The sequence below is a fragment of the Chiloscyllium punctatum genome, chromosome 10 (assembly GCF_047496795.1).
Source record: "Chiloscyllium punctatum isolate Juve2018m chromosome 10, sChiPun1.3, whole genome shotgun sequence".
Lineage (NCBI taxonomy): Eukaryota > Metazoa > Chordata > Chondrichthyes > Orectolobiformes > Hemiscylliidae > Chiloscyllium > Chiloscyllium punctatum.
Window position 1 is genome coordinate 32,405,817 of NC_092748.1, and position 24,619 is coordinate 32,430,435.

At 39.7% G+C, this 24,619-nt stretch overlaps 1 protein-coding gene across 6 annotated transcripts in view; it reads right to left on the reverse strand.

The window, feature by feature from the left end:
• pikfyve (phosphoinositide kinase, FYVE finger containing) overlaps positions 1 to 24,619 on the reverse strand; it is a 151,416-nt gene that overhangs the window by 37,331 nt on the left and 89,466 nt on the right. For 5 of the 6 annotated variants that reach the window (XM_072578803.1, XM_072578802.1, XM_072578805.1 and 2 more), the window contains 10 exons: positions 21,506 to 21,673; positions 20,372 to 20,434; positions 18,117 to 18,246; positions 17,124 to 17,304; positions 15,943 to 16,017; positions 15,718 to 15,825; positions 15,382 to 15,522; positions 14,394 to 14,520; positions 12,175 to 13,370; positions 7,129 to 7,229 (listed from right to left, as the gene is read on the reverse strand). In XM_072578803.1, the coding sequence (XP_072434904.1) occupies positions 7,129 to 7,229; positions 12,175 to 13,370; positions 14,394 to 14,520; positions 15,382 to 15,522; positions 15,718 to 15,825; positions 15,943 to 16,017; positions 17,124 to 17,304; positions 18,117 to 18,246; positions 20,372 to 20,434; positions 21,506 to 21,673 (2,290 nt within the window). The remainder of the gene's footprint in view (positions 1 to 7,128; positions 7,230 to 12,174; positions 13,371 to 14,393; positions 14,521 to 15,381; positions 15,523 to 15,717; positions 15,826 to 15,942; positions 16,018 to 17,123; positions 17,305 to 18,116; positions 18,247 to 20,371; positions 20,435 to 21,505; positions 21,674 to 24,619) is intronic. The other variant, XM_072578804.1, reaches the window with a different exon arrangement.

Here is a 24,619-nt window from a genome sequence, read left to right on the forward strand (position 1 = left end):
AAAACAAGGAAAACATTTATTAAAATATTTCCAATCCTTGGGATTAAGTCAGACCAAATGCAATAATATGGATTTGGAAAGGTTAACTACAAAATTGATGAAATGTACAAGAACATTAAGAATTTACAAGATCTTTAATTGAAATGAAGTATTACATCAATTAAAAAGCTTGTGCAATCTACTTTTCATGAACATAAGAATTTAACAAAACAACATCAGCAATCGGAAAGATCTCAACCTAGGAAAGCACATAACCTACTCACTTTTACTTTTTCATCTAGAAAATTAATAACCCTGTCTGCTGACAGCACAAACTAAGTATGATTGCAGGCAGGTTGCACTTTAGTTGCTGCACTCAGTGTCAGAAGTCAATAGATTCAAGTCCCACTCTAAAGTCTTAAGGGCAATAGTGAATGGAGTATAACACTGTTAAAGGTTGCGGTTTTCCGATTAGACATTCGTGTATCGTCCAGTGAGTTTTCTCTTGTAAATGAGAAAGATTCCTTGGCAGTATTCAAAGAGCAGCAATGACATTTACTCAATGTTCTAGCCAATAGCTACTCTTCCATTAATATTGCAGAAAAAAATATTATCAGCTCAGCTGACTCATTGCTATTTGTGTACAGATGGTCTGACATTTTGCTCAGAAACCACAGTAATACATTTCTTTTGGTGTGAAGCAGCTTGAAAGTGAAAGTTGAAAGTGCATATATGCAAATTCATTCTTTAATGCTGCTGCACAGCAAACTTAACAATTTCTAAGAAAAATAGCTTGCATGTTTACAGTAGCTTTAGCATACTAAAATTGCTGAGGGGTGTATGGCTTTTTTCTCCAATGCCCTTTTAAAGAAATGTCTTTCCTCTACTTGGTGGCTCTTACCTGGCTAACAAAACACAGGAACTGAAAAAGCTAGAATTTCACACTTGGATCCACCATGTAATCATTAAAGAGTGCAACATGTCACAACCCTATTGCACCATACCAAATTGGTGGCTTTAAATGAAATGAAATACAATATAATTAAATGCACAACATTAAACTATTCCCATTATAAGAGTGCAAAGTTTCTTCTTTTCACCAAACAATAAAATAGGGGACTGGCTTGGAGACAGCAAGGGGCTGAGGGAGAACCATCAGCTGCGGGACCTCTTTGGAACTGATGGTGAGTTCAGGATTTAGTTTGTGGCTAGATAAATGACAAAATCCTGAAATTACAGACTTTTAAACACTGCCCGACCACAAGCCACAGCATTAGCAATTACTGAAATTAGCTAACGTAGCACATATTTCCCTATTTTGCACTGCCCCAAAGGATTCCCTAATTGTTTGATGAGGTGTAATTAGGCATTTCCTGGTGCTATGACTTGCATCTTTTGCTAACAGATTTGGTACTAAAAGATTAATTTGTTAAATACCACCATGATGATTTATTATTAGATTTCTTCAAGACTAATAAACTAATCACATTATGGCTACTAATCTTGGAGGAACTGAACAAACAGCGAAATTCACAACTGATCATGGAGGAATTGTTGGGCGAAGTTCACAGCACAGAATCAGATAAGTTAATTGTAGTTTTAAGTCTGTCCAAGAGAAAGGCTGCAGTAGTGAGTATAGTGGATTCTTTCTTGATTATATGTTTTTGGAGATAAGTCTCTTGTTTAAACTTAAAATATAAGCTATAGCTATTAATTTAACCTGGGGCAGTATTTGTAGAGGAATGAGACGGTGTTATTTTCTGGGTCTGTAGATTGTGAAGGAGCAAAAATGGCCTTTGCAGTGATATGTACTTCCTATCAGATGTGGGAGTTTAAAGAGAGTTTAAGGGTTACTGCGGATTATATCTGCCATAAATGCTGTTGGATGCGAACCTTATCGGATCGAGTGGATCGGTTGGAGAGACAGATAGAAATGATGAGGAATTTGCAACAGCAACAGTATGTGATAGATGGCAGTTATAGGAAGGGGGGAAGTCTCAGATACAGTCACATAGATGGGTTAACTCCAGGAAGGGTAAGAGAGTTAGGCAGCTAGTGTAGGAGTCTTTTGTGGATATACCCATTTCAAACAGGAATCCAGTTTTAGAAAATGTAGGGGGGTGGGGGGTGATGGATTCTCAGGGGAACATAGCACGAACAGCCAAGCTTCGGGTGTTGAGACTGGCTCTGATGTAACGAGGGGTAGGTCGGTTTCCAAGAGATCAATTGTGTTAGGGGATTCTGTAGTCAGAGATACAGACAGATGTTTCTGTGGCCAGCAGAGAAAAAGCAGAATGGTGTGTTGTTTCCCTGGTGCCAGGATCAAGAATGTCTCAGAGAGGGTGCAGAATGTTCTCACGGGGGAAGAGGGGCCAGCCGGAGGTCATTGTCCACATTGGAACCAACGACATTGGAAGGGAAAAGGTTGAGACTCTGAAGGGAGATTATAGAGTTAGGCAGAAATTTTAAAAGGAGGTCCTCAAGGATAGTAATATCTGGATTACTCCCAGTGCTACAAGCTAGTGAGGTCAGGAATAGGAGGATAGAGCAGATGAACGCATGGCTGAGGAGCTGGTGTATGGGAGAAGGATTCACATTTTTGCATCATTGGAATCTCTTTTGGGGTAGACATGACCTGTACAAGAAGGACGGATTGCACCTAAATTGGAAGGGGACTAATATACTGGCAGGGAAACTTGCTAGAACTGCCTGGGAGGGTGTAAACTAGGAAGGTGGGGGGGTTGGGACCCAGGGAGATAGTGAGGAAAGAGATCGATCTGAGACGGTAAAACAGAGAACAGAAATGAGTCAAACAGTCAGGGCAGGCAGGGACAAGGTAGGACTAATAAATTGAACTGCATTTGTTTCAATGCAAGGGAAGGCAGATGAACTCAGGGCATGGCTAGGAACATGGGACTGGGATATCACAGCAATTATGGAAACATAGCTCAGGAATGGGCAGGACTGGCAGCTTAATGTTCCAGGACACAAATGCTACAGGAAGGATAGAAAGGGAGGCAAGAGAGGAGGGGGAGTGGCATTTTTGTTAAGGGATAGCATTACAGCTGTGCTGAGGGAGGATACTCCTGGAAATACATCCAGGGAAGTTATTTGGGTGGAACAGAGAAATAAGAAAGGGATGATCACCTTTTTGGGATTGTATTACGGACCCCCCCCCAATAGTCAGAGGGAAATTGAGAAACAAACTTGTAAGGAGATCTCAGCTATCTGTAAGAATAATAGGGTAGCTATGGGAGGGGATTTTAACTTTATAAACATCGACTGGGACTGCCATTGTGTTAAAGATTTGGATGGAGAGGAATTTCTTAAGTGGGTACAAGACAATTTTCTGATTCAGTATGTAGATGTACCTACTAGAGAAGGTGCAAAACTTGACCTACTCTTGGGAAATAAGGCAGGGCAGGTGACTGAGGTGTCAGTGGGGGAGCACTTTGGGGCCAGCGACCACAATTCTATTCATTTTAAAATAGTGATGGAAAAAGATAGACCAGATCTAAAAGTTGAAGTTCTAAATTGGAGAAAGGCCAGTTTTGACGGTATAAGGCAAGAACTTTCGAAAGGTGATTGGAGGCAGATGTTCGCAGGTAAAGGGACGGCTGGAAAATGGGAAGCCTTCAGAAATGAGATAACGAGAATCCAGAGAAAGTATCAGGGTGAAAGGGAATGCTGGTAGGTATAGGGAATGCTGGATGACTAAAGAAATTGAGGGTTTGGTTAAGAAAAAGAAGGAAGCATATGTCAGGTATACACAGGATAGATCGAGTGAATCCTTAGAAGAGTATAAAGAAAGTAGGAGTATACTTAAGAGGGAAATTAGGAGGGCAAAACGGGGACATGAGATAGCTTTGGCAAATACAATTAAGGAGAATCCAAAGGGTTTTTACAAATATATTAAGGACAAATGGGTAACTAGGGAGAGAATAGGGCCCCTCAAAGATCAGCAAGGCGGCCTTTGTGTGGAGCCACAGAAAATAGGGGAGATACTAAATGAATATTTTGCATCAGTATTTACTGTGGAAAAGGATATGGAAGATACAAAAAGTAGCGAAATAGATGGTGACATCTTGCAAAATGTCCAGTTTACAGAGGAGGAAGTGCCGCATGCCTTGAAACGGTTAAAAGGTGGATAAATCCCCAGGACCTGATCAGGTGTACCCAAGAACTCTGTGGGAAGTTAGAGAAGTGATTGCTGGGCCTCTTGCTGGGATATTTGTATCATTGATAGTCACAGCTGAGGTGCCAGAAGACTGCAGGTTGGCAAACGTGGTGCCACTGTTTAAGAAGGGTGGTAAAGACAAGCCAGTGAACTATAGACTGGTGAGCCTCACCTCGGTGGTGGGCAAGTTATTGGAGGTAATCCCGAGGGACAGGACGTACATGTATTTGGAAAGGCAAGGACTGATTTGGGATAGTCAACTTGGCTTTGTGCGTGGGAAATCATGTCTCACAAACTTGATTGAATTTTTTGAAGAAGTAACAAAGAAGATTGAGGAGGGCAGAGCAGTAGATGTGACCTATATGGACTTCAGTAAGGCGTTCGACAAGGTTCCCCATGGGAGACTGATTAGCAAGGTTAGATCACATGGATACAGAACTGGCTCAAAAGGTAGAAGACAGAGGGCGGTGGTGGAGGGTTGTTTTTCAGACTGGAGGCCTGTGACCAGTGGAGTGCCACAAGGATTGGTGCTGGGCCCTCTACTTTTTGTCATTTACATAAATGATTTGGATGTGAGCATAAGAGGTACAGTTAGTAAGTTTGCGGATGACACCAAAATTGCCGGTGTAGTGGACAGCAAGGAGGGTTACTTCAGATTACAACAGGATCTGGACCAGATAGGCCAATGGACAGATAGGCAGATGGAGTTTAATCAGATAAATGCGAGGTGCTGCATTTTGGGAAAGCAAATCTCAGCAGGACTTATACACCTAATGGTAAGGTCCTAGGGAATGTTGCTGAACAAAGAGACCTTGGGGTGCAATTTCATAGCTCCTTGAAAGTGGAGTCGCAGGTAGATAGGATAGTGAAGAAGGCGTTTGGTATGCTTTCCTTCAATGGTCAGAGTATTGAGTACAGGAGTTGGGAGGTCATGCTGCAGCTGTACAGGACATTGGTTAGACCACTGTTGGAATATTGCATGCAATTCTGGTCTCCTTCCTATTGGAAAGATGTTGTGAAACTTGAAAGGGTGCAGAAAAGATTTACAAGGATGTTGCCAGGGTTGGAGGATCTGAGCTACAGGGAGAGGCTGAACAGGCTGGTGCAGTTTTCCCTGGAGCATCGGAGGCTGAGGGGTGACCTTATAGAAGTTTACAAAATTACGAGGGGCATAGATAGGATAAAAAGACAAAGTCTTTTCCCTGGGTCGGGGAGTCCAGAACTAGAGGGCATAGGTTTAGGGTGCGAGTGGAAAGATATAAGAGAGACCTCAGGGGCAACTTTTTCACGCAGAGGGTGGTACCTGTATGGAATGAGCTGCCAGAGGATATGGTGGTGACTGGTACAATTGCAACATTTAAGAGGCATTTGGATGGGTATATGAATAGGAAGGGTTTGGAGGGATATGAGCTGGGTGCTGGCAGGTGGGACTAGATTGGGTTGAGATATCTTTTCGGCATGGACGGGTTGGACCAAAGGGTCTGTTTCCATGCTGTACATCTCTATGACTCTAAGACTCTATGAAACATTTACTTCAATTTATGCCTTCAAACACTTATTTCCAATCTTTAGTTTTTTCTTTATAAGATTTTCAAGAGGAATTTAACTTGTGCTTTTCATTTCTTGGCTAGCTATCTAAGAATTCTTTAATGACATTGGTTGCTTGGATAGCATGGTGATATCACAGTAAGACCAAGTTGGGAATCCATACTGAAGTATGTTGCAAGCCACTGCAATATAGTAGGTGACGACTTTATGACTAGATCTCTCAGCAAGATTTTATTTAAGGTCATCGGTGAGTCGCCATTCTTTGCACTGAAAGCAAATTTTAGTCAAAGGTACTCTTAATTCCATCAATGTTTACATTAAAGACATTTCAACATTTTGAGCTGAACAAAAATAATTATACAAAATGGGAATTTGGATAATTTGAATGAAGCAACACTCAGGTGTATACAGTGCTACAAATATAGATGCATCTGAAGTAGGGAATTAAAACAAAAATGACAAAATTAAAATATTTGTGGATCTTATTCAAACTGATTATAATTTCCAACATGCTCCTGGGTATTAATTTCATGGAGTCTCTATCTGATAGTGAGCATTCCACCTTTACACATCTCTGCAAGACTTCAGTTTCCATACATGACTGGTACAAAGTTCCTACAAAAATTCTTTTTTCCATGTTATTACTGCACAATACATATTAAACAACATATTGCATATATACAAGGACAGTGAAAGCAGCACATGCAAAACAATTATAAATACCAGACTTCCAACAACAAATTTATGCATTTTTCTATCTTGCCAATGTTTATATTGTTTACATTGAATTTTTTAAAAAAAGAAAAAAAATTGCACTGATAAATGAAGAACAAGGGACAAGAAACCGGACGGCATTGGCAGCACATTTAAGCAGGAAATGAACAACACACAGAGGGACAGGCATAGGCCATTCAACTCCTCAAGCCTGTTCTACCATTCAATGAGATCAAGGTTGATCTGTGGACTAATTCCATATACCTGCCTTTGGCCCATACCCCTGGATGTCTTTGCTGAACAAAAATGTTTCTACCTCAGAATTAAAATTAACAACTGATGCTGCATACACTGCTATTTGTGGAAATGTTCGAAACATCAACCACCCTTTTCTCTAGAAGCACTTTCTAACATGTCTGCCAAATGGACTTGTCCTAATTTTTAGATGATGCCTCTTAGTTCTAGAATCCCCAACTAGTGGAAGTAGTTTATCTACCCTGTCTCTTCCTGTTAATATCTTGATGACGTTGATCAGATCACCTCTTAACCTTCTGAATTCTGGAGAAGACAGGCCAAATTTGGATAATATCTCCTCATAACTTAACTCCTGAAGTCCTGGTATTGCATAACCAGCGTTGATCTCAAATTTGCAGCAAGTTTTCCTAAAATAGTTTAAGACTTCAAAAGGTCAAAGCAAAATGTTTACTCACCACGGACTAACACATGGGTTTGGTGCATTGCTTGACTGAACAGAGGAACTACTGAAGAGAACACGAAGCTTCTGATGGTTTGCTGGGCTCAAACAGTCCACCTGAGAAACAAAAATAAAAGACCTGACAAACACATTCCTATTATTTGTCAAAAATCCTGTATTCATTTCAATGGTTGACACAGACACAAAGCATCATGCTCATACACCAGTGATGACTCAGTTCTCAAACTTGCCATTGTTTGTATAAGTTTTGGATCCACATGTTCATTCAATGGGTTCCTCAACCAATAAAAGCGAATGACAAAGTCATGATTATTTTACCGTCAGGTCAGCCAATATTGAAGCGAAAATTTAATTGACCGGATTTCTGTTATAAAATTTTATCTTAAGTTTTTATTTTATTCATTTGTGGGATGTGGGCATCATTGGCTGGCCAGCATTTATTGCCCATCCTTAGTTGCCCTTGAGGTGGTGATGGTTTTGAACCGCTGCATTCCATGTGCTATGGATTGACCCACAATGCCATTAGGGAGGGAATTCCAGGGTTTTAACCCAGTGACAGTGGCAGATATTTCCAAGTCAGGATGGTGAGTGGCTTGGAGGAGAACTTGCAGGTGGTGATTTTCCCATGTATCTGCTGCCTTTGTCGTTCTAGATGGAAGTGATTGCACATTTGGAAGATGCTATCTAAGGATATTTGGTGAATTTCTGCAGTGCATCTTGTATATAGCACACACTGCTTCTACTGACTGTCAGTAGTGGAGGGAGTGGGTATTTGTGGATGCAATGCCAAGCAAGCAGACTGCTTTGCTTGGATGGTGTCAAGCTTCTTGAGTGTTCTTGAAGCTGCTCCCATCCATGCAAGTGAGGAGTATTTCATCACATTCCTGAATTGTGCTTTGTAGAAGATGGACAGGTTTTGGAAGTCAGGAGTCAAGTTACTTGCCACAATATTCCTAGCTTCTGACCCATCCTTGTAGCCAGCGTTTATATGGCGAGTCCAATTGAGTTTCTGGTCAACGTTAACTCCAAGTTTGCTGATTGTATGACAAGGGACTGTGGTTAGATGGTCTCTTCTCAGAGACAAGAGCTGGCTTTTGTGTATCACAATTGTTACTTACCACTTGTCAGCCCAAGCCTGGATATGGTCTAGACCTTGTTGCATTTGAACATGGACTGCTTCAGTATTTGAGTTGTTGCAAATAGTGTTAAACATTGTCCAATCATTGGCAAACATCTTCACTTATGATGGAAGGAAGATCATTGCTGAAGCAGCTGAAGACGTTTGTACCTAGGACACTCCCCTGAAGAACTCCTGCAGAGATGTCCTGGAGTGGAGATTACTGACATCCAAAAACCACAACCATCTTCCTATCTGCCGGTTATGACCCCAGAGAATTTGCCCCGATGTCCATCGATTTCAGGGGTTAAGGCCCCTTGGGGATGCCACATTAAGTTGACTGTGACCTTGATGTCAACTCTCACCTCATCTCTGGAATTCAGTTCTTTTGTCCATCTTTTAACCAAGGCTGTAATGAGGTCAGGAGCGGAGTGGCCCTGGCAGAACCCAAACTGTACATCAATAAGTAGGTTTTTGCTGAGCATGAGTTGTTTGATAGCATCGTTGATGACACTTTTCATCTCTTTACGGATGATTGACAGTAGACTGGTAGAGCAGTAATTGTGAGGCTGGATTTGTCTTGCTTTAGTATACAAGACATACCTGGGCAAATATTTCACATTATCACATAGATGCCAATATTGCAACTGTAAGAGCTTAGCTAGGGGAGTGGCACGTTCTGGAGTATACACTTTAAAGTGCTATTGCCAGAATGTTGACATTGCCCACTGCCTTTGCACTATTCAGTGTCTCCAACCATTTCTTGATATCACATGGAGTGAACTGAATTGACTGAAGACTGGTTTCTGTGATGCTGAGAACCACTGGAGGAGGCCACTCAGCACTTATGGCCGAATATTGCTGCGAAAGCTTTGGTCTTATCTTTCGCACTGATGTGCTGGGCTCTTCCATCATTGAGAGTGGACATATTTGTGGAACCTCCTCTTCCAGCAAGTGATTTAATTATCCACCATCATTCAAGACTGGATGTGACAGGATTACAGAACTCAGATCTGGTTATGGGATCGCTTAGATCTGTCTATCACTTGTTGTTTATGCTGTTTGGCAGATAAGTTATCCCATTAGTAATTTCACCAGGACACTACCACATTTTTAGCTATGTTGGTGCTACTTCTGATATGCTTTCCTGTACTCTCCAGTGAACCAGGGTTGATGGAAATGGTTGAGTGGGGGATATGCTGGGCCATGAGGTTGCAGATTGTGTTGGAGTACAATTATGCTACTGTTGATTGCTCACAGTGCCTCATGGATGCCCAGTCTCAAGTTACTGGATCTGTTTGAAGTCTGTCCCATTAAGAAAGGTGACAGTTCCACACGACTCGATGGAGGGTTTTCTCAATTTCTCTTAGAACACTTTTTTCCAAAACAATCTGACTGTAAGTGGCTGTATTAGTTTTGAATTTCCTAATCCTGGTGGTTACTCAGATTTTTTGGTATAAAACTTTTCTAATGCAATGGCAAAATCAAAGACAGCTTATTAAAGCAATTCAGAGGGAAACAAATTAATTGTGCTAAGTGCAGAAAATGTAATATATTCAAAAACATGGCACATTAATTCACCAAATTTAGGAGAGCTCTGAAATGTATCCATGATCATACTATTGTGCACTATATTTTTGGCCATTGGTAAATTGTAACACTTTCCAATTGCATGTAATTTCAGGATGCTACATAAATATCATTACAATCAGTTCTGCTATAACATGGTAGTTCTATTCTCGTGCAATCTCATGTCATAAGAAAATCGTTTTTTAGCATCACCATTTAAACTAATAGGGTCGGAATCACATCATAACTAATACACACTTTAAAATGTCGCACTTTAGAAAGTGTCGCCAATTCATCAATCATGTTATGATGAATTCTTGTTAACGAAACTCATGTTATAGCAGAATGACCTGTATCTTTTCAGATTCATAGCATTTTACTACAATTGATTGATTTGCAAAAGGCATTAAGAGTCAACCATATTGTGGTATGTCTTGAGTCAAATGGTGCAATTCAAAACCATGCCTCTCAGAATTAGCCAAGTCCTTTGGATTACTAGTCTAACCATATTGCCACTACCATTGGAAGGCACTGGAATAGTAAAATCTACAATTAACAAAAGCACAAATGTGTGTTGCAGCAGTAGGTAAGTTGAGAAAGAGGCAGAATTTAGCAACGACAGGTGAAAATAGACAGCCTTAGTTAGATCTGTGTTCATGAAACTGAATCTGGGATAAAGGGTCTAGAACAGTATGATTCATGGAATCATGCAGTCACAGAATCATACAGTGCAGAAGAGACCCTTCGGCCCATCGTGTCTGCACAGATTAGTGAGAAACACTTGATCTTCCACCTAATCCTATTTACCAGCATTTGATCAACAGCCTTGAATGTTATCATGTGTCTAGTGCACAACCAGTACTTTTTAAAAGGATGTGAAGCAATTCACCTCTACCATCTTCCCCAGTAGCATATTCCAGAATGTCACTACCCTCTGAGTAAAAACGTATTTCAGTACATTCCCCCAAAACCTCCTGCCCTTCGCCTTGAGCCCGGTGTCCCCTCAAGTGACTCTTCAACTAAGGGGAACAGCTGCTCCTTACCAACTCTCTCTGGTGACCCTCAATCTTGTACATCTCAATCAGATCACCTCTTAGTCTTCTCTGCTCCAATAAAATGACCCAAGCCTATCCTACCTTTCCTCACAACTGAGATTTTCCATCCAAGGCAGCATAGTGGTGAATCTCCTCTGCATCCTGTCCACTGCGATCACGTCCTTCCTCCAATGTAGTGACCAGTACTCTAGCTGTAGTCTCATCAAAGTTAGATACAATTCCATCATGACTTCCCTGTTTTTGTAATCTATGATTCAACTGATAAAGGTTAGCATTGCATATGCCTTTTGCACAATCCTACTAATATGCCCTTTAGCCTTCAGAGATCTATGGATAATCACCCCAAACTCCCTTTATTTGACAGAACTTCCTTGTGTCATGCTGTTCGTTGAATACTTTCTTGTCAAATGACTCCTTTTGAAGTGTATGTCCTTAGACTTTTCAGGGTTACATTCCCTCTGTCATTTACTCATCCCATTTACATCTTCTTGTAGCCCATGACACTCAACCTCTCTGTTAACCACCCGACCAATCTTTCTGTAAGCTAGACAGTGAGGAAATATGCCTCCAGAAAAGCTGGGTGGTTGGGGGGGTGGGAGGTATATTTGTGGTTTTCCCAATATTTAAATAACGTATATTGTTGTTGTTCAAATTCTGTATTTTAATTAAGCACTCTGAAGAATTAGCAACAGTAAAGGAGTCAAGAGGGATGGTGGCAAGATAAATCTTCATACTATAAGTACACATATAAAAAGCTGAGATTGTACTGTTGCTGAGTAGAAACAAGTAGATAGGAAGTATGAGGGGGGGAAAAGGATAAATTATTTGGGAGACACCAGAAGTAATGTTGGAAATGGTCAGGTCAGTCAACACCTACAGAGAAAGGATCAGAGTTAACATTTCACATTGATGATCCATCAGAACTGGTTAAAATTCAAAACATGATAGGTTTTCAACAGGAAGGAGATGTGATTGTAGGAAGAGAGAATAAAAAGGCAAGTCTGTCACAGGGCAGAAGACAAAAGAAATTAAATGATAAGCATTGGTGGCGCAAGATCAAAAGGCATGGTAATAGCACAGATCTGGTGAAAGAAAGATGCATCAATCTAAACTGCCAGCTGTTTTTCTCTCCACAGATGTTGCCAAAACTATTGAGTGTTTCTTGTAGCTTGTACTATTTGTTCAGTGGTTGGATCTGTCTTGCACTCAATGCATATTTTCTAAATTGAGTAGCTGAGTGAAAATTTAATCATATGTCATAAAGAAGCTGCTTTCACCAGGGAAAAAAAAACTTTCTTACCTTTGATGCCCACGCAAACTCATTTTGGGTTTGTCCTCGTTGGATTTCCTCTTCCCCATTTTTCATGGCTGATTTACTGTTATCCTCTTTGCTCTGCAAAAAATGATCTTCTACTTTGTTCTTTATTCTACCACCTCTAGCTCGATAATCAGATAAAAGCTTTGATAAGCTTTGGTTACTTCCTAAGGAATGAGTTATTCTGGTACTTAGCAGATCATGAGATGGAAGAATTTGACTGCTTTTTGCCTGCACATTGCCATTAAGACTCTGAAGGCTTGTCAAGTCTTTTAGTAGCTGTTTCTTCCTTCTGCATTCTACTTCTTTAATATCTTTGTGCAAGAGAGGAGACCAATAGACTTGTTCTGGGAAGTAATCTCTTGTTGGACACTTCATACCTTTCTCCGTCAACAGGAAAGGTTCTTTGAAAGTAATAAAAGGAGATATACAAAGAATGACATCCTTAAGTTCCTGCTTGAATGCAACAGAGTAGGATTTCAATCTGTCTTCAGAGGAAGTAACATGTTCAGTAATGAACAGATCGGTATCATCCTGAAGGGGATCACGGAAACGTTTAGGCCTGTTTCCTATAGATGGTTCAGCGTCATGTAAGAATGCACGGTACGTGCCTGGAGGCCCTTGGTCTTTCTTACTTTCAGATAACATGGAGTCTATTACAGGTGCATGGACAGAAGATGTCAAAGGAGTGTCAAGAAAAGGCGTCTCGAAATCCGGAGGGGCCATGTCAGTTGTGGGACCCTCAGGTTTTACAAAAATGCTGTCCCTAGAAACACTTCTTCTCAATGGTTTCTCTTCTTCACAAAATGTATTATGCTTTGGATAATCAAAACTGGCAGTTGGAGCAAACTCAGATCCCAAGGAAATGTCTTCAATCGGATCATCAGAGTCTTTGGAAAGACTGCCGAAGTTTTCATCAGTAAACAAGTCCAGCCCATCATTTTCAGCAGTCTCACCATCAATAATGGAATGAATTGATCCACTTTTAGATAAACTTGGAGGCATAGCAAACTCATCCATAAGAAAAGAAAGCTCCAGCTGAGAATGATAAGCTACACAGACCATGAATATAATAATTTCTTTCACTCTTGCTAACTCGTATTCCGAAGCACCCCTCAGCTTCACAGTACAGCCTAAATGTTGGGGACAACCTTCAAAAAACATGAGTGTCTTTACGTGACCTGGGTGGAGAAAATACAAATAAATTAATGATGTCTCCAAACAGTCTGTTATGTTGCAAAGACATCCACATATACAAGCTTCTAACCAGCACTTTTTAATCCTGACCAATTTGCAATTGCATTTGAGGTCTAGTTTTCAAAAAAATTGTTCAGGGTGTTGCTTTTTGCCAAACTATTAAAGTAATCCAGTAGGGGGCCTTTCATGATGGGTCAAAATTGTCTCCTTCCATACTGTAAATTCTATAATTCTGTGATTCACAGCAGATTGAAAAATCACTCAGTATGCCAGGCAGAATGGGAATTAAAGCAAGATCTGGCACAATGCCACATTCCATTAATTTCTACATTGGCAGTTCATACCAACATTTGGAATTACAAATAGTCCCACCAAATAGTGAAAATACTGGTTTGCAGATAGAATCAACTGATTAGCAAATAGTCTGCCCCAAAAATTCCCTTATGAAAAGAATGATAAATTGTTATGTCTATTTTTGTCTTGCAGGACTGAATATTTTTGCTTTTTACAAACAGAACAATTTTTAATTAAGAGCATTGTAGTTTTCCAAGAACAGATTATGATAATACATTGAGCTATAATAATCTCCCAATAGTACCCTGAAATTTAGTCAAATTTTTAATTATTTGAAACTTTCCCAAATTGGCAAATGAATAAAAATTCAAAAAAATGGCTTTGCGGACAGCAACATAGACAGAGAAGTAGAACTTTGATTCAATATCTAGTCTGTGCCTAGTTATCTGTAAGACCACTAACTTGGTAAGATATTAAAGACGTTAAGTTAAAAAAATTCCTATTTAATGTAATCATACTCTGAAAGGGGTAGGTGGTTTATGTGTGCATACGCATGCAGGTGGTGAAGGATAAGGGCGGGCACATTAAACGAGCAAAAAGAAAGGCTTCATCGCCACAACCTTCTATGGTGAAATAATGACACCACAGCACATGTCCACCCTCAGAAGAAGAGGAAAAATGATCCTGTAGAAGCAAGATGCAAAATTACTTACCATTAGGTAGTTGGAATGGTTGAAGGAAAAATTTATGGCATGTTCCAAGGCGAGGCTTTGTAAGAAGTTGATCCATTGACATGACCAAATCACCCTGGGTAACACGACTCACTTGCTCTAGCACTTGCTACGCACAGAAACGAACAGGATGATCACGGTCATCAATTTTCATAGACATAAACCTTGACACTATGTACACCACACACATTTCTCCCCATTAAAAAAAAGATAATAAATTTTAAATTATTATCTGCTAATTTTGATTTTTTTTTGCTTGTCAACCCAATCAGCGGTTCAGTGTGTATGCACAATTCACTATATTGTCCTTAGGTTAGCCAGAGGAAATTCAGCTAGATCAATCAGGTTTTTCCCAAATAAAATTTGAAACAATGCCAGTAGTATTAAGATTGCAACATATGAATTGCTGTGAAGTTCTTCAAAATGCCACTGAAAAAGATACCTCACAATAAAAGGAATCAACTTTATACAAATTCAAAATTTGGGGCAGCATGGTAGCTCAGTGGTTAGCACTGCTGCCTCACAGCACCAGGGTCCCAGGTTCGATTCCAGCCTTGGGTGACTGTCTGTGTGGAGTTTGCACATTCTCCCTGTGTCTGAGTGGGTTTTCTCCGGGTGCTCCGGTTTCCTCCCACAATCCAAAGATGTGCAGGTCAGGTGGATTGGCCATGCTAAATTGCCCATAGCGTTAGGTGCATTAGTCAGAGGGAAATGGGTCTGGGTGGGTTACTCTTCGGAGGGTCGGTGTGGACTGGTTGTGCCGAAGGGCCTGCTTCCACACTGTAGGGAATCTAATCTAATCTAAAAAATCTCTGAAACGCTGATTCAACCCAAACATATTTTGAACATCTGCATAGCAGTTGATTTCCTTCATATTAAACAAAAGCATGAACCATATCAATTTGTATATGTAATGTATTATCAAAATGTCAAAATGTTAAATGCTGACTGACAAAGTTAGGAAACTTACTGGTTTTACATTGATCACCAAGGTAATTCCATTTTCCAGAAGCATATCTTGAGCAATACGAGAAACAGTCTTTTCTACAAGAACCAGATTTGGTCGAACATCCACTATTCGCTGCACATAATTCTTCAGAAATTCTCTTTCCTAAGTACCACAATGAGGATAGTAGTTACTCTGTGATTTATAAACTATATACGATTAAAAGATCAGAAAACCAAAATGAACTTTGTGCAATATAATGCAACTAAATTGCATCCAAATGCAGAATAGTATTTAGGAATACATAACAGCAGTGACTTACTTTCACAAACAATCTTTAACACAATTTAAAACACAAACCTGTAGGACAATGGGATCTATGCATGTAAACTTCGTCTCCTCTCGATACAGGTATTCAATGGAGCATTTCAACAGCAGAATCTTTGGATTTTTTATGTGAGGATTCATCTGAGTAATTTTAGAACAATAGTTGTATTAAAAGGATAGAAAGGAGCACAAATATTACAAGTAATGAAGTTTTGAACACAAACAGTAATTGGTAGAAGACTGAAATTTCATTGGTACCTTTTTATGGGCTATGTTCTTGGTACAAACGAACCCATTAACCACTGCAGAATCAAATTTTTTACCACCTGGTATCTGAAAAGGTGAAAAACAAATGTTGGAGTACATTTCATATTTAGTAGACAAATCCATTCTGTTCTGAGGAAAGGTCACTCAACCCGAAACGTTAACTCTGATTTCTCTCCACAGATACTGCCAGACAGGCTGAGTTTTTCCAGCAATTTCTGTTGTTGTTTAGATCTATTTGTTATTCGAAATTGAAACGATCATTTTAAAATTAGTTTTATCATTAACCTATTTGAAAAGTGCATACAAGACTTGCATTTATGATTTTATTATTTACTCATTACATAATATTTGTTATGAACATGGAACATTCAAGTGTTTTTAAACTGTTCTCAATGTAGGAAACATGGCAGCCAAGATTTGCACAGCAAACTCATATGGATTTGAGCAATGTGGTTATGACAAAATTATTTTCTTATGTGATGTTCATTGAGGGATATTGTCCAGGGCATCACGGATTCCACTCTTGAAATGGTGGCATGGGATCATTTAGGTCCATAGATGAGGTCATAGATAAAGGCAGTTGACTCATCTCAGAGCCAGCACTTCCAATAATGTTCACTGGAGCTAGAGTTTTGATTTTTGTCCTCAAGTCCTGAAATATGACTTAAACACAGAACTTTCTGACTCACAAAATGCGCTACCCATCAAGCTACAGCTGACAACTAATAACTAAAACTAAAACAATTAGAGGTTCCAGCGAGTAGACTGATTTTTTGTTTTGAATGGTTTGCGGTGACATGAGTTGTTGTAAACAGAACACATCTTTTAAACCAATGGTAATATGCATGTGTATTTTGTTTTTAATTGGGACACAGGCATCCCTGGTTAGCCAACATTTATTCCCCGTCCCTTGTTACCATTAAGGTCATGCTGAACTACCTTCTTGAACTGTTGTTGCTAGACCCACAATGTCACTAAGGAGGGAATTCCATGGTTTTGACTCACAACAGTGAAAGAACAGCAATATATTTGCAAGTTAGCATGTTGAGTGGCTTGAAGAGGAACTTGTAGGTGGTAGTGCTCTCATCTGTCTGCTGTTCTTGTCCTTCTAGATAAAGTGGTTGCGGGTTTGGGTGGTGCTGCATGTGAGACTCACATTCTGCATTGGATACCTTTTTTATATGAACAAATTGGCGGATATCCATGTCATCATCATTGTTCTTGACATCTGGACGCACAGTCTGTACAACCTGGAGGACCACAGGAACAATTATGTCTCTCCAGGACAGTGAGAGGGACTCACTATATAACAGTTGCTGCAACAAGGCCATCATATGGCCACGGTTAGCTGAACTGGATGTGAAAATGATGATAGAAAATAGAAGTCAATGAATATTGTCAACCAACAGATACAATAAAACTATTAATTTTCAAATTTTCCATATTCTTACTGCAATGTAAATTTAAACCGAAGCAAATAAATATTAAAATTACTTTCCAATATAAAATCAGAATTATGCTTAGAATGTAGCAATTAAAGTAAACATAATACAAACTCTAGCTTTCAAAATAATAAATAAATGAAAAGTTTCCCGAAAACCCAAATGTCTGTGAAAATAGAAATGACAAGAAATGGGCAACTATGAATTAACAATATATTTTTCACATATAGAGGGGCTAAACCTTCACACAAATTACTTATTGCTTACCAATTTTAAATGCTTGTTTGATTTCTTTTATATTGAGCTCAATTTAAATTGACTGCAAAGTTGATATATATTTAAAATCCCCAAGAATCAAGATAGAGCTATTTGCTAATGTTGATCTTGCTTTGTGCACCTCTAACCTTGTATGCCTCACTCGTTCTAAGCACCCCAAGATCAATATGTCCTTGTTTGCTATGATCTGCCCGGACTGCTCGCAAAACAAAGCTTTTTGTTGTACTTAGGTACATGTGACGACAATCAAATCAGAAGTTTGCTTTTCCACTTATTTCCACACCAAATGTGTTAGCAAAGATTTTAAACAGTGTTTTGTGTATTTTAAATATAAAAGTTGCATCGAATAACAAAAGATTACCTAATTTACCAGAGGAGGAGATTGCATCTATTGAACATTTAACAATGCAAGCTTTTATTTGGAAAACTTGGATTATATGCACTTACAGTAATCTCTCCATTGCTTGTTTCTCGCCATTTTCTTCCCGAAGATGTTCCAGGGAACTGTGATGCCAACCAAGTGGTGTAAAGAGAAGATCTTTGGATTTTTCCTCAACACGACGATTAAAGAGAGATTCTGGAGATGTGGAGAAATAACTTAAAGCATATGTTGGAAGGAATAATCAGAAATGAAGATCTTGATTCTTATTCCAGTATATTTTAAATTCACCCAATATTCAACATCAACAAACAGATTAAAATGGTGACCATCACATTGTGGCAGCTGGCTGTGTCAAAATTAGTACAGAACATAGAACATAGAACAATACAGCACAGAACAGGCCCTTTGGCCCACGATGTTGTGCCGACCTTCTAACCTAGATTAAGCACCCATCCATGTACCTATCCAAATGCCGCTTAAAGGTCGCCAATGATTCTGACTCTACCACTCCCACGGGCAGCGCATTCCATGCCCCCACGACTCTCTGGGTAAAGAACCCACCCCTGACATCTCCCCTATACCTTCCACCCTTCACCTTAAATTTATGTCCCCTTGTAACACTCTGTTGTACCCGGGGAAAAAGTTTCTGACTGTCTACTCTATCTATTCCTCTGATCATCTTATAAACCTCTATCAAGTCACCCCTCATCCTTCGCCGTTCCAACGAGAAAAGGCCGAGAACTCTCAACCTATCCTCGTACGACCTACTCTCCATTCCAGGCAACATCCTGGTAAATCTTCTCTGCACCCTCTCCAAAGCTTCCACATCTTTCCTAAAGTGAGGCGACCAGAACTGCACACAGTACTCCAACTGTGGCCTAACCAAAGTCCTGTACAGCTGCAACATCACTTCACGACTCTTGAATTCAATCCCTCTGCTAATGAACGATAATACTCCAAAGGCCTTCTTACAAACTCTATCCACCTGAGTGGCAACCTTCAAAGATCTATGTACATAGACCCCAAGATCCCTCTGTTCCTCCACTTGACTAAGAACCCTACCTTTAACCCTGTATTCCGCATTCTTATTTGTTCTTCCAAAATGGACAACCTCACACTTGGCAGGGTTGAACTCCATCTGCCACTCCTCAGCCCAGCTCTGCATCATATCTAAGTCCCTCTGCAGCCGACAACAGCCCTCCTCACTGTCCACAACTCCACCTATCTTCGTATCATCTGCAAATTTACTGACCCACCCTTCGACTCCCTCATCTAAGTCATTAATAAAAATTACAAACAGCAGAGGACCCAGAACTGATCCCTGCGGAACTCCACTTGTAACTGGGCTCCAGGCTGAATATTTACCATCTACCACCACTCTCTGCCTTCGACCGGTTAGCCAGTTTTCTATCCAATTGGCCAAATTTCCCTCTATCCCATGCCCCCTGACTTTCCGCATAAGCCTACCATGGGGAACCTTATCAAATGCCTTACTAAAATCCATGTACACTACATCCACTGCTCTACCCTCATCCACATGCTTGGTCACCTCCTCGAAGAATTCAATAAGACTTGTAAGGCAAGACCTACCCTTCACAAATCCGTGCTGGCTGTCCCTAATCAAGCAGTGTCTTTCCAGATACTCGTAAATCCTATCCCTCAGTACCCTTTCCATTACTTTGCCTACCACAGAAGTAAGACTAACTGGCCTGTAATTCCCGGGGTTATCCCTATTCCCTTTTTTGAACAGGAACAGTATGTTTTCTATATTAAACCAATGAGTACACTTCTAAGTACATCAATGGTTGTAGTATTTTGGGATGTCTGGTGGTCATAACATTTTATGCCATGACTTTGGGGTGCTTTAAAAAAAGTGTTTTAACAAATTGATTATCTTCAAAGCACAGTCAGTTAAAAACAGTAGTAAATTGTGTAAAGTCAGTCAAACAGCAAATAACCAGATTACCAATGTTTTTGCTGATGGTGATCTTTGATATACTAAAAGAGATTCCAAGATTGATTACATTCACTTAGAAAGTACACAGGAATGTCTTAGCTTAAAAAAAAACAGGAGGCACTTTATTTGGTATGAACCTAAATTAATTCCAAAATTTTGGGATGAACTTAAACTTTCTGTCTCAGAAGTGTGTAAACTTAATAGATCAAACTCCTACAAGTAAAAACGAACAGTGTACCTTGTGAATCTTACTCATGTCTTTCAGCCACTTAAGGAAAATTCATATTCACAGTTATAAATCCCTTGAACAAATCACTCTGTAATTTGATTCTTTATAAGTGTTATACCGAAATGCTTACTTACCTTTAATAAAAGCATCACTTATGCCAATAACCTGTTGCACTCCGTCTTCAGAAACTAAGAACTCTGACAAAGAATATAATTGACATGGGTTAACAAGTTGTAACACTAACAGCTGTACATTTGTCATCCACAGCATGCAAATCCACACACCCAAATATTTCTAGAGTTGAAATCAGCATTTTATTTAAATAATTTGTTTATATTAATGCAACGAAGGCAGTTTGTTAACACAAACCAAAGTTTGAGTACTTTTAATTTAATAGAAGTGTACTGCAAAATGCAAAAATACAAAATACTAAACCATTAGTCTTAGCTATATACACCAAAATGACCTTTTTAAAACTAAGGGTTGTGTGCAAAAGTCAGCAATCAAACAACAGACAGAGGAGACATGATACAGCACAACAAGATGAGAGAAGACAATACCAAAATCATAGATGCATGTTTCTTAGCAAATTAGGGTGCCTTACAACAACAATTACATTAGCTTAGGGAGACTGAAGTACAAAGAAACATTTGAACAGCGGCAGTATCGTGATTGTAAGTAAATGTAATGACTGCAGTTCAAACTGTCAGGCCAAGAAAGGATGAAAAAAAGATGAACATAAATACGGCACAAAAAATCATAATGTGAAGGTATCCAGCATAGCAAACAGAAAATGACATGTTATTTCAAAGTGCCAGGTTAGTCACCATGCAGAAGCTGGCTGCAAAGCATAATTAAAAATGATTATCATGCACAAATCTGGAACAAACTACAGCACCAAAGATTAAACTACTTTTTTTCTGGAGGGACTAATGATAAAGCGGCGGGCCGAGGGAGGAGGCAGCAAACAAGAGGAAAAATAATGTGGACTGTTTTATTGGCAAGCCAAGGTGCAAAGCCAGTCCAATGTTCACAGGCTTAAGGTTCACTCCTTCAATTAAAATAAAACATTTTTTTAAAAAAAGAGATTTTCTTCAAAGTAAATCCTGCAGTTCAAAATGCTAAACTAACCATAGGATGTCAACCATTGATTCACCTTCAAATATACTCTGTCTTGGGTATTATCTTCACCCAAAGCATTGGAGTAAAGAACTAAACTTCAATCCTACCACTGACTCCTTCATTGTGTTTTATTCTACCTTTCATACCTTTCTGATCTGCTGGATGTGTTGGGACATACGGGTACTTGGAATGTTTCTTGATATGAAAGTTGACATTGTCCAGTTCCACATTTAGGCTGATAGAAGCTGCAGAGTCGCTGTCCATGACTGACTGAAAACTGCTTACTGATGTACGTTTGCTAGGGCTGGAAAAGCCTGTAAAAAATGACGATGACTGTGTTCGTGGAAATTCAAGCAAAGCACTTTCAGCTTATGACATGCAAATTGTGTAGCAAGCCATGTTATGGCGCCTTTTCTTAAAAGTTTAACCCCAAACCACTTGGTATTCAATTCCGAATCCATTTGCTGTGATCCAATGCAGTCTGTACAGCAGTTGTGATGAATCTATGGCAGAGGTGCCCAAAATTGCAAGTGGTCAATTTGAGTGAAAAGTGATATCATAATTTGCCCAAGGTATTTAGTAGCAATCCAAGATTGTTGCAAGTTGAAATGAAGCCATACTCACATCTGAAGTTTGTTTATCAATTGGCTTCTACCTTAGACAAATTCGCATTTAGGTGACTCTGCATAGCTGACTAGTATGTTAAAGTTAAATGACCTAGATCAAGGAGAGATAATACTGTAAAGTGAGTAGTGAGCAGTCTCATTGATATTGACACACAAAAATCTGGTAAGTCTACATTTTGCCACACAATGGCAAAATTTCAAAAAGATTGCCGTTGTTACATAAAGTTATGTAATTTCTGTGAGAGATTATCCAGCCGAAAATAAGATTTAAAATGTCATGTAAACATCCACATCTGCTTTCCCAAAGCTGTGGAGGGTTTTTTCCCCCTCAATACTCCACAATGCTCATTAAACTTTTAGCCAGTGTATGATGTTTCAACTACAATTTACTTTACCACAGTAGGACACACGTCCCATATCAGCTGGAAAACTGTATGCTATTATAAAGCTATTCCATTTGACTAGTTCAGATTACCAACTTTCCACACTTCCAAAACACAAAATTCTCATGTCAAAACACAAAGTATTTTTATTCATCCACAGGAAATGGATTGTTGCTGGCTTTACCAGCATTTATTGCTGATCCATAATTGTCCTAAATAGGTGGTGAGCTGCATTCTTGAACTGGTGAAATCCTTGCGATGTCGGGACATCCTCTGCACTGTCAGGAAAGGAGTCTCAGGTTTTTGATCCAGCAACAAAGAAGGAACAGAAATATAGTTCTGAGTCACAATGGCACTAGATTGGTGCGGAACTTTGTTATGTTGCTGATTCAATTCAGCTGCTGTCTTTGTCCTGTAAGTGGTAATAGTCATGGGTTTGGAAACTGCTGTTGAAGTAGTGCATCCTGGAGATGGTACATGCTGCTGCCATTGTGTATCGATAACGAAGGGAGTGATGTTGAAGATTATGGTCAGGATACCAAAATCAGGCAAACTGCTTTGCCCTGGGTGATGTTGAGCTTCTTGAGTTGAGTTTTGTTAGCTCTACATTTATTTAAATAAGTGGATACTATTCTATCACACTTCTGACTTCTACCTTGGAAATATAGGTCAGGCAATTGGGAGACAAGGGAGTCACTTAACACAGTACTTCTCGCCTCTGAATTGCTCTTGTAGTTGCAGTATTTATATTGCTAGTCCAGTTTCTGGTCAGTGGTGGGGGCGGATTCAGTGATGTCCATGCCATTGAATGTTAAAGGACAATAGTTAGATTCTCTCTCATTGGAGATGGCTATAACCTAGCACTTAGTTGGTATGAATGTTAATTGCTATCAGCCCAAGTCTGTATGTTATGCAGCATATGGACACCATCTGCTTCAAAAATCTGAAGATTTGCAAACTGTACTGAATATTACACAATCAGCAGTCAACATCCGTAATTCTGACCTCATGATTGAAGAAGCAGGTGAAAATGATTAAGTCTAGACCACTCCCCTGAAAAACTCCTGCAATGATGCCTTGGGATTGACATCTAAAATCCACAGGGAAGAGCTTTCCCAATTCCTATGGGCTTGTTTTGTTCAGGATCCTCAACTGAATGGTTTCTTGATAACAAAAAGCAGGCACAATCACCACCTCTGGTGTTCAGATTTTCCTGTCCATGTTTGGGCCAAAAGGCGGCATTGGGATTAGCAGCCAAGTCACCCTGACAGAATACAAGCTGAGTATCAGTGGGCAGGTTATTTGTTTGAAAGTGCCACTTTTTGGCACTGTTGACAAACCCTTCCAGCAGATTACTAATGATCAAGAGTAAACTCATAAGACAGATCCAACCTGCTCTGACTTTTGTGAACAAGACCTATGAGGCAATTTTCCACATTGCCAGATGTTAGCATTGTAACATACTGGAACAGCTTGGCTTAAGGTATGGTTAGTTCTGGAGCACAAGTCTTCACTCCTATTTCCAGACTGTTATGAGAGCCCTTTGCACTACAAAATCCACTATAACTGCACCAGGTTAAATTAATAGCTATAGCTTATATTTTAAGTTTAATCAAAAGACATATCTCCAAAAACATATAATCAGGAAAGAACCTACTGTACTCACTAATACAGCCTTTCTCTTGGACAGACTTAAAACAACAATCAACTTATCTGATTTGGTGTTGTGAACTTCGCCCAAACCAGTTCCACCAAGAATAGTTGTGAAATTCACTGTTTGTTAACTTTCCCAGATGCACTCCGATGTCCAGCGACAGATGAATTCAAAAACAGCAAAGGCAATAAGTGTGCAGATTCTCTCTCTCTCTCTCTTCTCCCCCACCCCACCCCCCCACCCCCACCCCCACCCCACCCCCCCACCTCCTGCACTGTCCTCACCATGTGCTTCCTTTGTCTGCTCTTCTCCCTTTTAAAACTGCTGTTGTTTTGACTTTTTTTTTTCCAAAGTTACAAAACAATGCAACAGCATATAAAATAGTAATTGCTGCTCCTGGAATTCGAGGAAATCACCTCCAGCACAAAAAATAGCTCATGGAATAAAGGGAGAACTAGCCATTTGGATACAGAATTGGTTCAAAGGTAGAAGACAGAGGGTGGTGGTGAAGGGTTGTTTTTCAGGCTGGAGGCCTGTGACCAGTGGAGTGCCACAAGGATTGGTGCTGGGTCTTCTACTTTTTGTCATTTACATAAA